Source organism: Drosophila tropicalis, unplaced genomic scaffold, assembly GCF_018151085.1.
Source record: "Drosophila tropicalis isolate 14030-0801.00 unplaced genomic scaffold, ASM1815108v1 contig_993, whole genome shotgun sequence".
NCBI lineage: Eukaryota > Metazoa > Arthropoda > Insecta > Diptera > Drosophilidae > Drosophila > Drosophila tropicalis.
The window spans coordinates 861,900-881,545 of NW_027173497.1; the positions used below are offsets into that span (position 1 = coordinate 861,900).

The 19,646-nt window shown below is 36.9% G+C and overlaps 3 protein-coding genes across 3 annotated transcripts; all 3 read right to left on the reverse strand.

Annotated features, from left to right (window-relative positions):
- Positions 1-3,731: 3,731 nt before the first annotated feature.
- Positions 3,732-5,372, reverse strand: LOC137586399 (angio-associated migratory cell protein). Its single transcript, XM_068302415.1, has 4 exons — positions 5,212-5,372; positions 4,355-5,153; positions 4,082-4,289; positions 3,732-4,018 (listed from the first exon to the last, which is right to left on the reverse strand). Exons 1-4 carry the CDS (start codon positions 5,296-5,298, stop codon positions 3,805-3,807), a joined length of 1,308 nt encoding a protein of 435 aa, XP_068158516.1. The 5' UTR covers positions 5,299-5,372; the 3' UTR covers positions 3,732-3,804.
- An 832-nt stretch (positions 5,373-6,204) lies between these two features.
- Positions 6,205-6,857, reverse strand: Ocho (ocho). Its single transcript, XM_068302484.1, has one exon. It carries the CDS (start codon positions 6,840-6,842, stop codon positions 6,393-6,395), a length of 450 nt encoding a protein of 149 aa, XP_068158585.1. The 5' UTR covers positions 6,843-6,857; the 3' UTR covers positions 6,205-6,392.
- Positions 6,858-17,544: 10,687 nt separating this feature from the next.
- Positions 17,545-17,995, reverse strand: Brd (Bearded). Its single transcript, XM_068302486.1, has one exon. It carries the CDS (start codon positions 17,869-17,871, stop codon positions 17,644-17,646), a length of 228 nt encoding a protein of 75 aa, XP_068158587.1. The 5' UTR covers positions 17,872-17,995; the 3' UTR covers positions 17,545-17,643.
- Positions 17,996-19,646: the final 1,651 nt, after the last annotated feature.

A 19,646-nucleotide genomic window follows, 5' to 3' on the forward strand; every position in this document is an offset into this window, starting at 1 on the left:
GAATAATATCGTTTCGTTCTCGAAATCAGAGTAGTAGATAAAGGTAACAAGCGCCTAAACAAAATATTAAATATTAATAAACGGATTATCGTCCTAAAAATTTAGGAAAACCTACAAGTATTCGGACAATAAGATCCGAGAGCGTTAAATTTTTTTTTTTGTGCTGCATTTATTTGCTATTTGTCCTATAACGACAATAAGCTGATTATATAAGGAGTTAACAAAAGCGTGAAACGAATACAATAGTGGATTCATTAAATAAGAATATACATAGATATGGAAGAGAAAAAGATAGAAAATATTGGTTAGATATAACAAAAATAATTTCAAAGTGCCAAAATCAGCTACATAAGGCTGCAGCTTTTCATTGTCTTTGCAGGGTTCACCAGTTCAGGTCTTGTCTGAAAGGAAGGTCCAGGGGGGACACCTTTTAAGACGCCTTGTTTCGGTACTGTTGTCTAGCAGGTCAAGGGCCAGTATGTTTTTATGTGGCTCCAGCCTGGAGCAGTTCCGAATGCCGTACCTCCTGAATTCGCTGCTGACAAATGGAACATTTAGGTCTTTGTGGACAACTGAGTTCCGAACAAATGCAGGCGCTCCAACAATTCTACGGAGTAACTTTCTCTAGAAGCGTTGTAGAATTTTGACATTCGCACTTGAAGCAACAGTCCACACCGGTGGACTTACTTACAGCTGCACCTTATTGCGGATGCTGAGTTGTGATTTGCTGCCGATGAGCCATTGCATCTTAGCCAGCTTTAAGTCCGAAGTAAGGCCGAGATATTTGACTTTTTCATAGATTTTCGCGTAAGCTTCTCCACAATCTTGTTGATGTCCTCTCCACTGTTTAAACAGGCGTTGGGCTTAGTGATCTCATCAAGCATCGCTTTAAATGGTTCCATGTTCGAGTTTTTCCTGAGTAGCCTGGTCATGCGTATTGTCGACTTGACTGGGATGTCTATCCAAATCATCACAGCACTGTGGTTAGATTGCAGGTTGTGGTCTGCATCTGTGTATATGCAGCTGCTGTTGATGCCTCTAGAGGCATGTCTAGAGAAAGCGAAGTCCAAGGCCGGATGAATGTGTGGTCAGGTTGAGGGTGTGTTTGCACGGGAAGAGTGCAAGTCCCTTTAGGTTGTTGATCCTGGACACCACCTGGTGTGCTTGGAGTTGAAGTCACCTCCAGCCAGAAAAATAGGTCCGAAACTGCTAGGGCTTGATGGAACGTCTGCGTGGCTACTATTTGTATGGCAGGGACATAGCAGGAAGCGATGTTGATATTGCCGATGGAAGTAACAACGCGGAGGGTAGTCACTTGAAGCCACGGATAAATCACAGACGCGATTGCAAAATAATGGAAGGATGCTAGAACCTCTTCTGTGGTTGCCGCTTGCGTGATTAGCGTGCAGTAAGTCATAGCCGCTGTGTGACTGGTCTGTGAGGTAAGAGAATGTAGAATGTCGACATTGTTTCTTTTAAGAAACTAGATGACCTCTGGCCTACTTTTGCACTAAACAAAGAATACAAATGGCTGCTCTTATTGAGGGAACCATCAAAATGAAGTAAGTTAGTCGTTTCGCCGACTTAAGTATACCATGCTCCAGTAAAAAATATATTTTAAATTTATAATAACAAATACATTTATGTATTTATAAAAAATTCTGTTCAAATGCTTTTTACAAGCACATCTTACTATCTCGCTCACTCAAGCTTACGAGCCGATGGAAGTAGCGCCCCCACCAGCTAACGGCCAACTCCGACCTTATACAAAAACTTTTATATGCATAACTTGGCTATTTTAAGTCCGATAAAATAGATGATGGATAAATTTGGTGTATTGCTAGATATTAGTATTAAACTCAAATGTGCCATATTTGATGGCATATGGTGGAAACCTACAAAAATTAAAAAAAAAAACTTTACATACTACACGAACCTACATTCCAAATTTGGTGCCTTTAGCTCTTATAGTCTCTGAGATCTAGGTGTTCATACCGACGAACATGGCTAAATCGACTCGGCAGTTGATACTGATCAAGAATATATGCACTTGATGGGGTCGGAAAAGCTGTCATCTGCCTGTTACATACATTTTGGCGACTTTAATAAACAATTTCATCCCATAAGGGTGCATAGTATAAATACATATGTGGGTATATACTTAAATCGAATGACATAAAATCTATCTTTATACCCTTGCAAAAAGCGTATATAATATTTTTGGTCAGAAGTGTGCAACGCATACGAAGGAAATATCTCCGACCATATAAAGTATATATTCTTGATAAGCACAAGACGATTTAAAAATGGGCATGTCCGTCCGTCTGGATCAACGCAAAGTCCTCCTAGACCGTAAAAGCTACAGAGCAGAGAAATTTTGCATGTAGGCTTGTATGTACTGGAGGGGTTGTATATCTCGGATATCAGCCGGATCGGACCACTATATCATATAGCTCCCATACAAACCCCAAAGTCACGAACAGTGACTTTTCTCAATAAAATCGTTATTTCCTGAGCTATTGTCGTGAAACTTAATATTGGTAAGTTTATTACACCTATAAACAACTGTGCCAAATGTAATCAAGATCTGGTGGCTAAAATAAACTTGACCAAAATGATGATTTGTAATACAAATTAATATATCTCAATTTAACATAACTATTAATGCTACTGCTAAATAGAATCAAGATCGGGTGAATATATCATATAGCTTTAATAGAAACGATCGGTCCGCAACAGTGTGACTTTTATGAATAACTTCGTTACTTTTGACGCGATTGCTATAAAATTAAACATTTGTCAGTTTTATGTATCTGTTAATGACTGTGCCAAATTTCAGCTAGGTGACTATATCATATACCTCCCATAGGAACAATCGTTGGTAAACAGTGACTTTTATGAATAATTTTTATTCTTTCCTCTTGTAAGATTGTATGACGTTCTTTTGCAAATATTAGGCTCTTCGGGTAAAATGTTTTCCACTTTGACGGCTTAATGTAAGGAAAGATTAACAAAATAAACTTGCAAGAGCATACAAACTTCGGCGCAGTCGAACTTAGCTCCTTCTCTATGTTTTTTTTTTTTTTTTTGGTTGTTGTAAACTACATCTATAAATTTAAATGAAATGTAATAAATAAAGAGACCTGCATTTTTTTTTTTTAAATCACTATTGGAAGAAAAGTTTACCTTTTAGAATTAATATGAAATGAAGGGAAATGTAATGTCAACGGTTCCGATTTCAAATAAACATACTGTTCTGTATCCTTATCTACCGTATGCTGGACAAACTTTGCGTCATGAAGCAAAAATTCCCACTACTCGGCTATTATCAGATGAAAATTCTAATAAAAACCGACAAAGACGTATTCGATCTTTGTATAAAACACTTCTTAAAGCGTTAAGAAGGCAAGCTAACTGACTGCTTTAAATATCTGTGCGACAAGTTGCCTGTACTTTCTGACGCAAAACTTAACCAAGGAATTTTCTTTGGGCCTCTAAAACCATGAGCAAACTAAAATCTAAAAATAATCTACGTTTTCAAAAAATCTATTTTAAATCTTTTAAATGTTTCAAATACTTTGAAATTGAGCTTGTAAAGAACGATCCCAAATTTCCCTAGAAAAGGATATGAGCACCTTGCACACAAAGTTAAATTTCACAATTATTGAGGTGGTAACCTATGCCTAGCTATTAAAATGTCCGCCGCCGGTCTCTAAATGAATACATTTGGATTTTGTAATCATAACATTCTTTTTTCTAATTGTCATATGTGTTTTTATTTTATTTACAAAAACCTATTTCTTTTTATTCGCCCAACGGGGGAATCCTAAATATTTTTGCCGTGTTGTCCTCGGAAACGCTTAAAAGTATACTTTCGGTTGGGTTATAGACAAATTCATAGATATGATAGTAGTGACCCGTCAGTTTGAATTTTAGAGTACCTGTACGAGCATCAAACACATTCAAATTACCCTGCGTGGTAGCCGCCAGAACTGTGAAGTCGTTTAACCATTTTATTCTGGAAAACGTTAGACAATAGAAATGAGTTGAGGGAACTGCCGATGCAGAGAGATTAACTTACCCAAGAACTCCATCATTGGGGACTGGACTTTCACATATCGTGCGCAAACTGTATTTACTGTAGTCCCAAATGGATATTTGACCGTCGAGAGAACCAATAGCAAATAGTTTAAACTGCGCAGAGGAAGGCGCAAAGGCTATGCACTCGATGCCATGGTCAGCTTGCGCAGTACTCACTGGTCCATTGTTCGTACAGAAAAGAAGTTTGCCTATGGATATGCGTAAATATAATATAAGCTCACATAATATTTTTATCGTTATTACGAAAATTCACCATTTGCCTCTCCACAGATATAGAAGGGAGAATCCTTCTCACATGCTACAACGGCATGGGTAATTTCCTGAAAACCCATTGGATGCTGTTCATTGACTTCCATCAATACTTGACATGATTTAAGATCCCATAATCTGACTGTGCCATTAATGTAAGCTGTAAGTAACTTCTTGCCATCACCACTTAGTTCACCTGCCTCGCATCTTGAAGATTCTCCGGGTAAGATTTTACAATCTCCACTTGGTATCCGCCAAACATAGATTTCTCCGCTGTCACTTCCAGCTAAGAGCACATGCGCACCGCGATGCCAAAACATCCACGTCATGTCACTCATGGAATACTCCCAAACTTTGTGGAAAATTGGGTTTTCCTCCTTTTGCTCATTTAATTTAAAAACGAATATTTCGCCAGAAAGGTCACCTGTGGCCAGGTACAATCCATCATGACTGAAATGTGCCTCTGTCACAGTATCTTTGTGTTCGACGATCTCAAAAAGTACCTCTCCCGTTGCAACATCCCACACATACGCTTTGTCATCTTCGCTTCCTGTGACTGCCCAGCTATTTTGGGGATGTAAGCCGCAGGCAAAGACTGGAGCTGTGTGTTTCTTAAATGTGACCACCGCTTCGTCTTTTATCTGGGATATCCTTTCTCGATCCTTGGCTTCTTCTTCTGCATCATTTTCGTCGTCGTCGTCATCTTGCATGCCCAGTCTGGCCTCCAGTTCGGCCAGCGTTATTTCCTCCATTTCCAACTCGTCATCATCTTGTGGCGGTTCATTTCCATCTACCTCAATTTCCTATTTAACCCATGTTAAAATTTAACCGTTGACATCAACTGATAGATAGACATATTACCTCGAACATTTCATCTTCACCGTCAATGTCCGGGCGATGTGGTGGTGTGTTTTCAAGCATATCTTCTTTAGAATGTTTTTGCAGCATTTATTAAATTACGAATTAAACTAAATTACAGTGCACGTGCATATCAGCTGTGTTGCAGCGCAACAATCGTGGTTCATCACGAATTGTTATCGATAGCTTATGCCAACCAAAAACAATTATCGAAATTTCATTTTAATGTAAATACGTATCTACGCGTTTTCTACATAATAGGATAATGTAAATAACTAAACAGAAACAAACGTTTTTTTGAAGGAATCTGAGTTTCAGTGTCATTCATTCACTTGGAGTCCATTTTCCAAGTCATTCAATTCACTCATTTTGTTTTGAACATTGTTAACTCAAATTGATTTTTCTATTATTCATCCAGCTCTCTAATAGTACATATGCAATTTCACAAGGGATGCTCCAACTCCTTCACCTGTTTTTCGTAGATCATTAAAAGTTATACATAGTGGTCCGATCCTGACGCTTTGTATACTTTATTTTACCAAGGTAATAAGTAGCATAAAATCACCCCAGTGGCTTTTAAAATGGCGGCGTGAAGTTGATATGCACTGACGGACATGGCTAAATAAATTCAGCTTTTAATGTTGATAAAGAATATAGAAATAGATAGTATCTATTAGAATCATATGTACATACAAACGTCTCTTTCTTTGCTTTAAAGGACTAGGCCTCCATAATTACCCAATGCGGCCTTAGAGCCGAATAACGCCACCTTCCCATATGTAGCGTAGTGTGAAAAAGCGCTAGTTTTACGACACTATTTCGGCAAATGAATTTTACAATAATAAGAATGACAGAATTATTACTTCAAGTTTAGTTTATTTTATGGTGTAGAATCTACATTGTACACTATTTTGATTTCGGTCAGTTTACAATTGTTTACTTTCTCTTAACGGGAAGAAAATAACAATTGCTTTAAGCTCTGCTAATTGAATAAGTTTCCTTCTTGTTTTAAGACACAAGCTTAAAATTTGCGAAACTAATTTCACGTTGTCCCCAGACGATGGACTCACAGTCGAAGTACCCAGACATTAATAAGTCCATCCTGGTCTAAGAAGTCCAAATGCAAAGAATGAAGCCCCCCAAAAGACTATGCTTAACATAGTCCCCCATTTCAGGGTTCTTCTTCAAGCTTGAGCCCAACGATCCAAGAAATTCCACTCGATAGCATATGGTTCAGCGGTCTTGGGCTGAAGTGAAGTCCAGAAGAAAGTGCCCGCGTTAGTGCTAGCGAAATGCACAGGCACATAGTAGTCATCTGGATCCATGGAGTGGAGTTCTCCCGAATCAAATTCGTTGTAAATAATAATAGCATCTTCTTTAGCACATTGACGTATTTCATCGATAAGACGGTTCTCCAAGTGTTCGTTGGCCATGTTATCCATGTCGTTGCTAAGCCACTCGAATTCCGCTTCCTTTCTCTCCGACGGGATGTAAGAGCTGCGTTTCGGCTGATTCGATTCTTTTAGTTTGAATATGTGGTTTAGAAGAGGTTTCAATATATTCTTGACTCTTCGAGAAGGCGACACCTTTGATTTGTACACGGCACAGTTTTTTGGCTTACTGATGGTAGACATATTTAGAAATTTGATAGAAGTCTTCTCTCTGACGTTCGATTGTTGAATGACGCTCTCTGACTGACACGGCTCTATTTATATGCGGTGAGTACTCTACTCTCTCAGAGAGAAACAGAGGGAGATAAAAAGGCTACTGCCAAACAAAGGGCTTCATCTTGCAGGTACCTGCAGTTTAAATTTCACAGGCTCAGGAGCAAGCAGGTAAGGTCCTGTAAAAATTGCTATGTAGAAGCGTGGGAAACACATGCACAGTCTTGGGAATGCATCTAAGAAAACGGTTTTTCCGATCGTATCAGAAAAGTGTGTGATTTGAATCTGTAAATCAAAGCGAAGCAATCTCTGCAAACATTTTTCAATGTTCATTTTCACCCAATTTAGTCCTGCCTACGCTGCACAGTGGGGCCTTTTGTCATATTACTTTGCAAAAATCATAGCTTCATTAATCATTTAAAAAGCTTATGTATAATCCAGAATACCTCAAGCTTCAAAATGAATGTTTGCCAATATTCAAGGTTAAAGTCAGAAAATATATTCAACCATTGTTTTCCTTTGAAAAAGGAATGAAACGTGTTTTTTTCAATCACAAACGAAATTTTGTATTGTTTTTAACGACTGTGTTACATTTTTTAATGTTTTAATTCGATTTTCTAACATACACTTTACAAAAAAGGAAGTTTTCCTGTGCTTCTTCGGATAGCTTTCCAATTGGTAAACACTGAAATTCTATTAAACCCTTTCCGTGAGCCAAAATCTTATGTACCGGCGGGGTATGTTTTTTTTGCAGTTCAGCCAAAAGTTGAGCAGTTTTTGAAGTATGTATGTATGTATGTACAATCTATTCAGCAAAGTTTTCACCATTTACCTCAATCTAACATTGTAGAAAGGCATATGCGTATATCATCAGGTAGTATTCAAAAAACAGCATGACGCAATGTTATCAATTAATAACAAACAAGCCACAGGCAAATATGCATGCGCTCTTCTTCTTTCTTATACCTGCAGCGCATTTTAAGGTGAGTTCGCAAATTTTCGCAGATTGGGACCATATAAGCTGCGAACTTAAAATAGCTTTAGTATTATTCAAGGATTTATTTTAAGTTCTAGGAACATGTGAATACGTTTTGACGTAACATACTTTTACTAATGGAAGCAGAAAAAAAATTCTGTCCGTTTTAAGATTTTTACAAAAAAACTAAATAACCCAAAAAATACGCGAATCTAAAGAAAGCACCACTTGCAGTATTTCGCGAAATACCGATTATTTACCGGGTAGCATTGTAAAAAACACTTGTTCATCGACCCTGGATCAAAGTCAATTTTAAAAACTTTTAGAAAAAAAAAACAAAATTTAATGGGTGGGACACTTTAAGGTGATCAAACCGACGAGTTCGAAATTGGTCATGTTCAAAATACGATTTCACATTTATTTTCATTCACTTTCAGCATAGGCCTTTAATAATTCACTCGTATCCTAATCATGCCAGATAATTACAAACAATCTAGACTATAAACGTAACTAAACTGAAGTACATAAGTCGTCTTTCCGACTTCTGTATACCATGCACCGAATAAATATGGGCATTTCCAGAAAAAGGTCCACCACGACGAAAAAATTAAAAGTTGTTAAACAAATGATTTTTTCTTTTAAAATGCTTAAGAAATATTTGAATTGAAAGAATTTAATAAGTTTTCAGCATATTTTTGATGTTGTTGTAAAATATTGGCACAGAAAGTTACAAACATGATTTTTTTCATTTTGGGCTACTTTTGGTGCAGGTTTTGCTTTTTGTTTTTATTTATTATACATTCGTTTTATGGTTGCAATCTTCTTACGAGATTTTAAAAACAAAACAAACTATTGCAAAAATAGAAATATAGATGAGGCAAGCATCGATGAACGGTAAATTTTTGACTTTCTTTCACCTGCTATTCCATTGTCACGTTCGCGAGCAAAAAAATGCATTTTTCGTCAGTACTGCATTTCTAATCGAAGGAAGTTGATGAAAATTAATGTGAAAAAAAAAGTTATTCGTACTTAAGTCAAAAAAAAAAAAAAAGAAGTGTTTTCGCTTGTGAGGTTTTTTTTTATTTAATTTAAAAGTTTGTCACGTTCGCCATTGTAAGTTTGACTTATTAGAAAAATATTTTTTTTTTTTCGTGCATATAAGCTTAATCTTATGCAGATGAGTAAAAATATCAATAAAGAAGCCTCACGACGGTATCTTGAAAAAAATTAACGCTGATGCCATCAAGCGCCGAAAATACCTGGACAATGCTGCAATGAGAATGAGAATACGGCGAGCGAAATCGAAACAACTAACAAGTGAAAATATGAGGTTTTTGGAAAATATTGCTGAAAATTATAGATTGGTCTTCCAAAATGAGATTCAAAGCGCGCATTTTAATTACAAACAAGTATCAATTTTTACTTGCGTTGCGTGGACTTCAAACAAAACAGAATCTCTGGCTGTAATTAGTGACAGCTTGAGTCATAACAAGGAAGAAGTTTTCTTATTTTTAACAAAAATTGTTAACTATTTAAAAGAGGATCATGGACATTTCAACAAAATTTGTTTGTTTTCGGATGGAAGCAGCGCGCAATTTAAAAATAAGTTTATTATTAATAGCTTAGCTGATTTTATAGTTGAATTTGAATGCAATGAACTTGAGTGGAACTTTTTTGCATCTTCGCATGGCAAGGGAGCCGTCGATAGGGTTGGAGCTGTACTAAAGAGAATATTCCAGGGATTAGAAAAATTCATCATGTTTTTTGCAATGATAGTTTTGTATTACAATTAGCTCAAACAGCATATTCCAAAAATATATATATTTCCTAATATTCTCATTTAAAACCAGTTTCCTTATTATTATTATTGCTATATTTTAAGTTTTGAAGTTATATTTTTGGTTTTTCTAAATAAAATTTTATGAAAAATTTCTTTCACCACTTCAATGGAATTTTGTCACGTTCGCCATGTCACGTTACAAATTTTTGAAAAAAAATTGTAAAAAAACAAAAATGTAAGTAACGTATTAAAATTATTTCTAAAATGGCAAACTGCAATATTTAGTTACCGTTTAAAATAATTTTCAATCAAATAACTTGCCAAAATTCGCAGACTTTCGCATTTATCAAGACAAAGTCAAACAAGACTTCCATTTTTTGTCACGTTCGCGATGCATTGTTTTCTGTTTATAACTCGAAAACGGCAAGGCTTTAAGGGTAATCTTTTATGTACATAGTTCTTTAAGAAAAGTATGTGAAGGAGTTGGAGTACCCAATATTTCAATCCGATCGGATAAATAGAACACAAGTTACAGTCAATATAAATCGGCTCTGCTTAAACGCTCCTGGCAGCGCTGCCAACTCGACTTAGCAGAACACACAGACACAACGCTACATGAACAGAGCGTTCAGTACCGGTCGCCGGGGAATCCCCGGGGATTGACATGTCGCTTGTCCCCTGGGACAAAGCGGCGACACTCCCATTTAAATTGCGGCGACATTTAACATTGCATGTCCTAGCTTTCAAGACTGGAACGACAACCCGGCGACAGTTGTCGCTCCAGTCGCCAAGACAAATGTCGAAATGTCTTGCCGAACGCCGGGACAAACAAGCATTGTGTCGCCGCTTTGTCGCTTTTGTCCCTCTAGTCGCGGTGACAAGAGGGACAATTGTCGCCCAATCGTCCCGTGCACAAGACCATTGAGCGACATTTGTCGCTCCAGTCGCCGGCGACCAATGCGACTAATAAACAGCCCGGCGACCAGAGGGACAAATGTCGCTCAATGGTCTTGTGAACGGGACGATTAAGCGATAATTGTCCCTCTAGTCGCCGGTACTGTGAAATTTTTCGCTCTGGTCGCCGGCGACTGGAGAGACAATATCGCTAGGTTGTCGTAGGGACCACAGGGACAAAATCGATAGATTGTCGTAGGGACGATGGGGACAATATCGACAGTTTGTCCTAGGGACTAAAAGGACAATTTCCCAAGATTGTCCCATGGACTAGAGGGACAATTTCCCTATTTTGTCCTAGGGACTAGAGGGACATAAATTACATTAAAACCAGAGGGCCGGGGCTAACTTCGACCGCGTCAAAGTTTGTATACCCTTGCAACTTTTTTGGTAACTCTATCCTTACCTATTAGCCATCAATGTGGAAAAACGTTTTATCTAAAAAGGCTTAAGCTTGAGAAAGAAAGGCCTACAATCATAGGAAATAACGAAGATATTGATCAAAGTCACTGTTTTCGACCAATCGTTCCTATGGGAGCTATATGATATAGTCACCTGATCTTGATCAAATTTGGCATAGTCGCTTATAGGCGTAGTAAACTCTCTAATATTAAGTTTCACGACAATAGCTCAGAAAATAACGAAGTTATTGAGAAAGTCACTGTTTGTGACTTGGCCGTTTGTATGGGAGCTATATGATATAGTCACCCGATCTTGATCAAATTTGGCATAGTCGCTTATAGGCGTAGTAAACTCTCTAATATTAAGTTTCACGATAATAGCATAGAAAATAACGAAGTTATTGAGAAAAGTCACTGTTCGTGACTTTGGGGTTTGTATGGGAGCTATATGATATAGTGGTCCGATCCGGCTGAATCCGAGATATACAACGCCTGCAGTATATACAAGCCTACAGCTCTGTAGCTCTTACGGTCTAGGAGGAGTTTGCGTTGATCCAGACGAACGGACGGACGGACAGACGGACGGACGGACATGGCTAGTTGAACTCGTCTCGTCGTGCTGATCAAGAATATATATACTTTGTATGGTCGGAGATGCTTCGTTCTATGCGTTGCACACTTCTGACCAAAATTAATATACCCTTTTTGCAAGGGTATAAAAAAAATTGAATAAATTTGTTTTTTTTTTTTTTTTTTATTAATCTAATTTGGCAGCTGCTGCTTTAATTTTCTGTTTTTTGGGTTGTTGTCCTTATTTTTCACTCAGGCCATCGCATTCTAAAGCCCATTCTGGCTGCCCCGAGGAAGTGTTTTGAACTGCTTCTGGAATAGAAAAGCGCAGATATTATTAGAAATGAAATGAATTATAATATCAAAACTAACGCTTTAGCTCTCAACAATTAATCTACTTACCGAGTAAAATGTTGAAGTCCTTTAGAAGGGTTCTAAGGCTCAACTTTTGGTTTTTCGTATCCGGATTGTGGCTCTTCAGAAGAGAGAATTATTCGTTATCCACAATCGTTTCCACTATATCCCCGACGGAACTACCTTTCAAGTATTGCTTCATCGGGGGAAACTCCACATATGTCGGGGTTCGAACTAGAGCACAACAGAATTGTAGTTTTAGTAGGTCTCCATTGAGCCACCGACTAGGCTGTCAGAAGAGAGAGTTGTCTCCAGCCATTTGCGATGTCTGTAAATATAAAAAAAGTATTACAATTTTTTTGGATTTTCATATAACAGTTGTATACTTACATGGCTTTTTTGACTTTCCCGACGTAATGCTGTTTTTCAAGTCAATTATATCCAAATCAGTTGCTGTTTTTTTTTTTTATTTTAAGAAAAAAAAATTCAATTAATACAAAAAATAAAAAAAAGTATTCTTTTGGCACGGCCCGGGGTCGAACTCGCATTTAATTTTGTTGGCACAATTTTTTGTTTTTCTTTCACTCTATGTTCTCATATGTTTTACTCATTTTCTCGAGTGAGAGTTATTTACTTGCATTTAATTATGAATAATATTAATTTTTGCTTATTTATTGCACTTTGCCAACAAAATTACTATTCACTATTTGGTATTTTAAATAGCATTTACCTTTAATTGTATCTAACATTAATCAGAAAACACTAATTTAATATACATACATATGTATGTATTATCACTGCGTGCTCCGAAAAACGCAAAGTACAAAACGACTCGAACAGAAATATACAACAACAACACAGCCTCGAATGAGAAATATTTCTTTTCGGCAGCCGATTGAGTTTCGAAAAACGAAATTATTCCGTTCGGGTGCCCTCGGCTAGCCTCAGCACAGTTGGGCCTCTGCTCGGATAGCGTTGCAAAAATACGTTTTTTCATAATCGCGTTTGGCAAAAATGATATACGCAATCGATAGGAAATACTTCAGAGATTATGAATCCGAAAAATTTTTGAAATCGGTTGAGATTCATGGGTGCTAGAGGCGCTCAAAGTTGAGACATTTTTAGTGAAAAGGAAAAAATGATAATTTTAAAAAAAAAAATCGCAACTTTAAAACTGAATATTGGGCGATTTCAACAATCGATCTTGGATTTTTTGGTTTTATCTGAAAAGTATGTTCTTTATTAATAGCATGTTTCATAAATTTTAATAATTACTTAAATAGTTATTGAACTAGAAGCGTTTAAAAAATGTACTAAATATTGGCATTTTTTGAACTTTGATGGAATAAAACTAGCAAGACTCAACGAGTATCAATACCGGACTACATACACTAGGTAGGTGAAATATTTACCAATCAGATGTATATAGTCTCAATATGCGGAGACCTGCGACAGCGATGCGTAAGCCATAAAACTAAGGCAACCTCGCCTAAAAAATGCGTTGCAGGTATAAGGAAGAAGAAGAGCGCATGCGTATTGGCCTGTAGCTTCTTTGTATTTAAATGATAACATTGCGTAATGCTGTTTTGCAAATACTACCTTACATATATGCCTTTCTACAATGATAAATTGTTAATTACCTGCTTTGGAAAAAATGACAAGACTTGTTATTTAAGTTGATGAAAAGTTTGTCCTATTTGTGGGTTGGTCGTTTTTATTTCCGTTTACCTAATTGGATGTAAATATTAAGTTGTTTACCTAATTAATACAAAAAGGGTAATACCGAAACACGAATGATGGAAATACTTCAAGGAGATTTTTTGAAAATGATGAAGTGACATCTTTTATAACAGGTGTTAGTCAAGAGATCATTAAAAGGTTGGCTGTTATCTTGAATATTATAAATTGCAAGGAAACGGTAAATGGTGAAAAATTTGGCGAATATACTTCAAAGACTGCTCATCTTTTGACTGAATTGTATCCGCAAAAAAAAACTTACCCCAACGGTACATAGGATTTTGGCTCACGGAAAGGATTTAATAGAATATCAGTGTTTACCACTTGGAGAGCTATCCGAAGAAGCACAGGAATGTAAAAACAAGGACTACAAAAGGTTCAGATACACTAATACATTAAAAACTTATCGTGTTAGACAAAATGAAGACCTTTTTAACATGCTAGCAGCCTCTTCGGACCCACTTATTGCATCACTGAGACACGTGCGATCACGAAAGGATTTGAAAAAGAGCAACTATAGTCCCGAAATGTTGAGTTTATTAGATACTGATGTAAATACTGAAAATTATTTTGAAGAAAATCAGCCATCAATAGCAAATTTTCAAAATTAACTTAAAAAAAATTAAAAAAATTTTTTTTTCTTTTTGTAATTATGTTAAAAAATCAAACTAAATCATTAAAAAATGTTACATAGTCGTCTAAAACCATGAAAAAATCCATTTGTGATTGAAAAAAACCGGGTTTCGATCCATTTTTAAAGGAAAAACATGCTTGGAAATATTTTCTGACTTTGACCTTGAATATTACAGCACCACGAACACCTAGCACTTTTGACAAACATTCATTTGGAAGCTTAAGGTATTCTTTATTATATGCTTTTTAAATTTTTGAAATCGCGTTATTGGTTTAGACGCTATGATTTTTGCAATGCTAAATGCCAGAAGGCCCCACTGTGCGTCGGTGGCTCGGACAATGCGTCGACATTGTCGGCGGCGACAATCTGGCACTAAAGGGATGTATGTAGAAATGTTTTTCCATATGCTTGTAAGAGTGTAAGATGCATTTTTTATAAACACAGAAATGCATTTGTTATAATCTTACAGAATGCCCGCAACTAAACAGACCCCGATAGCAGCACTTACAGAACAACCCGTTAAAAATAATTACCTCACCCAACGAAGGTAATATCACTTCTTGAATTAATTTTCTAAGAGCCACCGATCTATACCACAAAATAAAAACCTAACATAATATAAGAACAAATATGTAAACGAAGGAAACGAAACAGTAAATATGTACAAATATAGCTTAATTATTAGATATAACTATTTTTTTAGTGTTGACTGTTATTTTAAGCAAATAAATATATACAAAATAAATTGGTTTTACCTGGTGAATGGTACACCGAAGTCAGCGAGACGCCTTACTTACTTCGTTGCTTATTTATTCACCTTATTCCAAATCGGTTAACTGATACTCGTAATGAAAGCGTTAGGGAAACCAGAGGGCTCGACCAAAATTTGTATACCCCTGCAGCCGTCAAAGTGGAAAAACGTTTTATCTAAAACGTCTAATCTTTGCGAAACAAAAAAAGTATTACGACCTACAATCTTAGCATGGCAAATAAAGAAGTTATTGAGCAAAGGCACTCTTTTCCACCGATCGTTAGCTATATGATATAGTTGCCTGATCTTGGCACAGTCATTACCAGATATATAAAACAGACAAATGTTTAATCTGAAAGCAATCGCGTCAAAAGCAACGAAGTTATTCAAAAAAGTGATTTTTTTGCTTGATCGTTCCTATGGGAGCCGATAAAATATATTCTTAATATATTCGGAACATAATTAAGTTCTTGGGGGTGTTGTTGGATTTCACCCGAGAAGTGGAAATGATAATGTAACAGCTGTTTAGTTACGCAATAAAGATTTCGTTATCAAATTAGTGTAGAATTTTATATGTCCCCCGTTCAGTTTGCAGAAGATCGGGTAGTTCAATTTCAAATTCTAGGACCGCACTGTGCAATCAACACTAATTCAGTTTATAGGACATGAAAATACGTACATATTTAGTGCCTCGGAAAGGTTGTTGGGAAGGGCAAAGTGTAACGGCATTTTTCCGAGTCCCTTTTCATACTTCTTTTTATATTTATTATTGTATGACTTGTTTTTGTTTATCTCTCTACCTGTTGCAACTTGAGATTTATTTTATCGGAGACCGGGACGCTAACGAAGGAGCTAAGAAAACAAAAATCAAAAAGGCCACTAAGGTAACAGGTTTTTAAGCCCATAACAGGTTTTTGGCTTTCTTTTATGAACCCCAAGGGTTTGACAAGTAAGCGAGAGAATAGGAAAAGGTTGAAGATCTTCTAAGCCGTTTTAATTTTGTATGGTGTTTTTAAAAGAGTTTCCTAGGACCACAGAATTCTAGAGAAATGACTGAAAACGGGAAAATTATTATTTATCGTTGCGTTTGGTGTAAACTGTGTATATCAATAATATCTGACTGTGTGCTCCGAGGGTGAAACGGTTCGTGTAGGCCGTATTTAAATTCTTGAGTATAAAAGATTTTTAAGGAGACTAGAAAAGATATATATGTATGTATGTATATATTTGGAAGCATGTATACATAGGCAAATTCCAAGCAACTTAAAATTGCAGACGTCTAAAGAGCAACTTCAGTTTCATTGCGCATAATTTTTAATCCATGCACCAATAGGGTGAAATGGTATATTAAAGTCGCCAAAGATTATGTAACAGGTACAGAGAAGGTTTTCCGACCGCATAAAGTAATACATATATTCTGGATCAGCATCTAGCCTCGAGCTTCCGTACGTCCGTATAAACACCATGATCTCGGAGAAATTTGGTTTATAGACTCTTGTACTATGTACAATAATAAAGTTTATTTCGTAATTTCGCCACGCCCATTTCCACTCCCGAAAACAAAGTTAAAGTCACCGACTTGTTTAGTATTCGCGCAGATGATGTCATAAACAAAGAGGCTAGAAAGTGAACTAATTAAGATTATTTTGGCCATTCCTGGCCAACTTTCAAATCGGCGCAGCTGTTAGTTTACCCGCCGACTATGGCAGTACAAAAATGCGAATCCCTTTAGCTTTGGTTTAGTCCTTTAGGAGTAGAATTACATACATACATAAATATATGAATGTACTTCAGGATATCAGCGATCACAATTATCAGCTTGATAAACTGTGGAGACACTTGTGGATATTGCCGCCGGTGGGCGTGTTCCTCTGACTGCCGCATTCCCTTTTTGCCCATTTTCTAAACGCGCTGACAAATGGACCACTGTGGAGCGTGAAATTGCTTCGTTGCTTAGTAAGTAAGTAAGTAACTTAGCGGTAACTTAGTAAGTTTGGAAGTTACTCCAAAGTTACAGTCGGTCATTTAGCTACATTTGTTAACATATTTAAATGCCTATTTTATAGACTTCACAGAGTTCCAAAATTCCACATTGACGTGACTCTCAAAGGCGTTGAACAACTTTGGATCAACATTCATCCCACCGGACCTTGGACCATCCTTTTGTCATTTACGGAGTATATCTAACAACGGATAGCATCTATAGCATTGTGAAGATAAATGAAGTTGTGTCGGTTCGAACGGCGTACGTCAATCTCTAGGACTCAATTTTCGACACATCTCCCCTTGAACCTTTCCTGGAAATTTACACCAACACACGCAACGCCAAAATTTGTCTATTCGGTCCAGCCTTTCTCAAGTTTCAACCAGATTAACTAACAGCAATTCATCTCCACTCTTAGGATTATAAACTTAAAATCGTTTTACTTAGTGCATGGAAGACGGCGACTTACTTTATTTTAATATTTGGACTTATGTATAAAGGGTAAACATGGATTACAGTTAGCTTAGCATTTAAATATTTGTGGGTTTAAAGCTGCTCTTGTTTAAAGACCATTCGCATTGCGGTCTGAAAGCTTGATAGGAGTTTTAACGGATGGTGTCCATTATTATATCACATTTGATTTATGACAGATTGCTCGAGCTGTTCGTTTTGCCAATTCTGATATTGTTCGATGCAGGAAAAAGATGGGTTTGATTTTTCTGTCAATGTTTGATGAGATGAATCCTTAAACATTTTGCAGGCCGCTTTGAAGACTCTCTCGACCATCTTGTATGGCTTATATGACTTCTTCTGGATAGGACTGATGGCAGTAGTAGTCATCAAAGTGTCGTAGGCCATGTTGATTGTAGTAATGGCAAAAGTAGTTCCTTGCTCAACGTTTGCTTTTGAAATGATGTCCTCTTGGATGTTCGGCTATGCTTTTATACCAAAACCTTTATGCCACCATCGATCCCTTAGTCAAAAAAAAAACAGTATTCAGGATTGGTTGAACCAATCACAGCGAGTCCACAGGCAGGTGTTTTCGTATTTCAGCTCAAACATTCAATGAGTCACACTACGCCCTACGGAGAGCAGGTAGTGCACGTGCGAGACCTGTGGGCTAACCAATCTCCTTTTGTGGAAGAGTTTAAAAACAATCAAATATTTATTGGGATTTTTATCCGTTTTTGAACAAGGTTTCAAATTGTTGTACAAGTATGTACCTTGATTGGTCGTTCCGCAATTAATAGGTAATGGACCCTGACAGGGAAAAGGTTCAAAGTGGATTGGACTCGGACCCACGTTAAACACATGTTGCAAATAGAAGTTGTATTTGCCCATCGAAGGCTTAGAGCAGCACAGGTAGTTTTCGGGGTTTCCTTACCTGGTCTTATTTCGGTATTATGTATTTAATTGGGACTCATATACTCTGTCACATTTTTAGTATATAAACTCTTGATCTACATACTTGGTTTTTGTCCATCACGTCCAGATTTTGTGAAATCTGGAGATCTGCGGTTGGAAAATAGGCACCCAAAAGTATACTATAGAGAGTTTAAAACAAAAATTTTAAATTTTTTAACAGATTTTAGAATATTCCGTGTAAGAAAATTAGTTCTTGTTTACACACTAATAAATAAACAATTTGTAAGACGCAGCAAATTCCCACAATTCTTAAAATTTTTTTTTTTTTTTTAAATCCTGATGTGATAGAGAAAAACTAAGTACAGGGCCGTGATCAGCACCCCCAATTACTATAGGAGACCTATTGAACTTCAAACACAGTTTATGTACCGTCTGTGTGTGCTCTGTTGATTCTTGTATACATATGTATGTGTTCTATTTAACGGTGTGATTGAAATTTCGGGATCTGATGTTTTATACAAAAAACTATTATATTAATAAATTTCATAGGAATACTCCAATTTCTTTACCCATTTTTCTTCTATAACTATATGATATAGTGGTCCGATCCTGATTTTCATACTATAGCTTATCCGAGTTATAAGTATCTCAAATATCAGGCTTCATCCCAATAGCTTAAGATGGTTGAGTAAAACGTATACGAACCGATGGACGGACAGACGGACATGGCTATATCGACTCAGCTTCTTAAGCTGATGAAGAATATGAATACTTTATGGGGTCGGAAACGCCTCCTTCTGTGCGTTACAAACAACTGACCGATTTTATAATGCCTTCTGCAAGGGTATACAAATTAAGTAAGTCGTCTCGCCGACTTCGGTACTCCATTCACCAAGTGAAACAAATATTTCGAAGACCAAATGTATGTGTATTTAATTTTTTTTGCCTGCCTTATAGTAACTGAAATTAACTTGATATATTTACACACTACATAAGTCTATATACCAAATTAGGTGGTAGGCCTGTCCCTTTTTGTTTCCGAGATGACGGACAAGGCCGGATCGAATTGGCTGTTGTTCCTGATTAAGAATATATACCCTTTATGGGGTCGCTTCCTTCTGTCTGTGACGTACATTTTGGCGACTTTAATACCTACGGGTGCATGGGACAATCAAGTAGGTTTGTCGTTTGTCACTCTTACAACCATATAAGCACCCTAAAGCCGACACCAGCCAACGGCCAACATCGGTTACATGAAGTAAGGCATA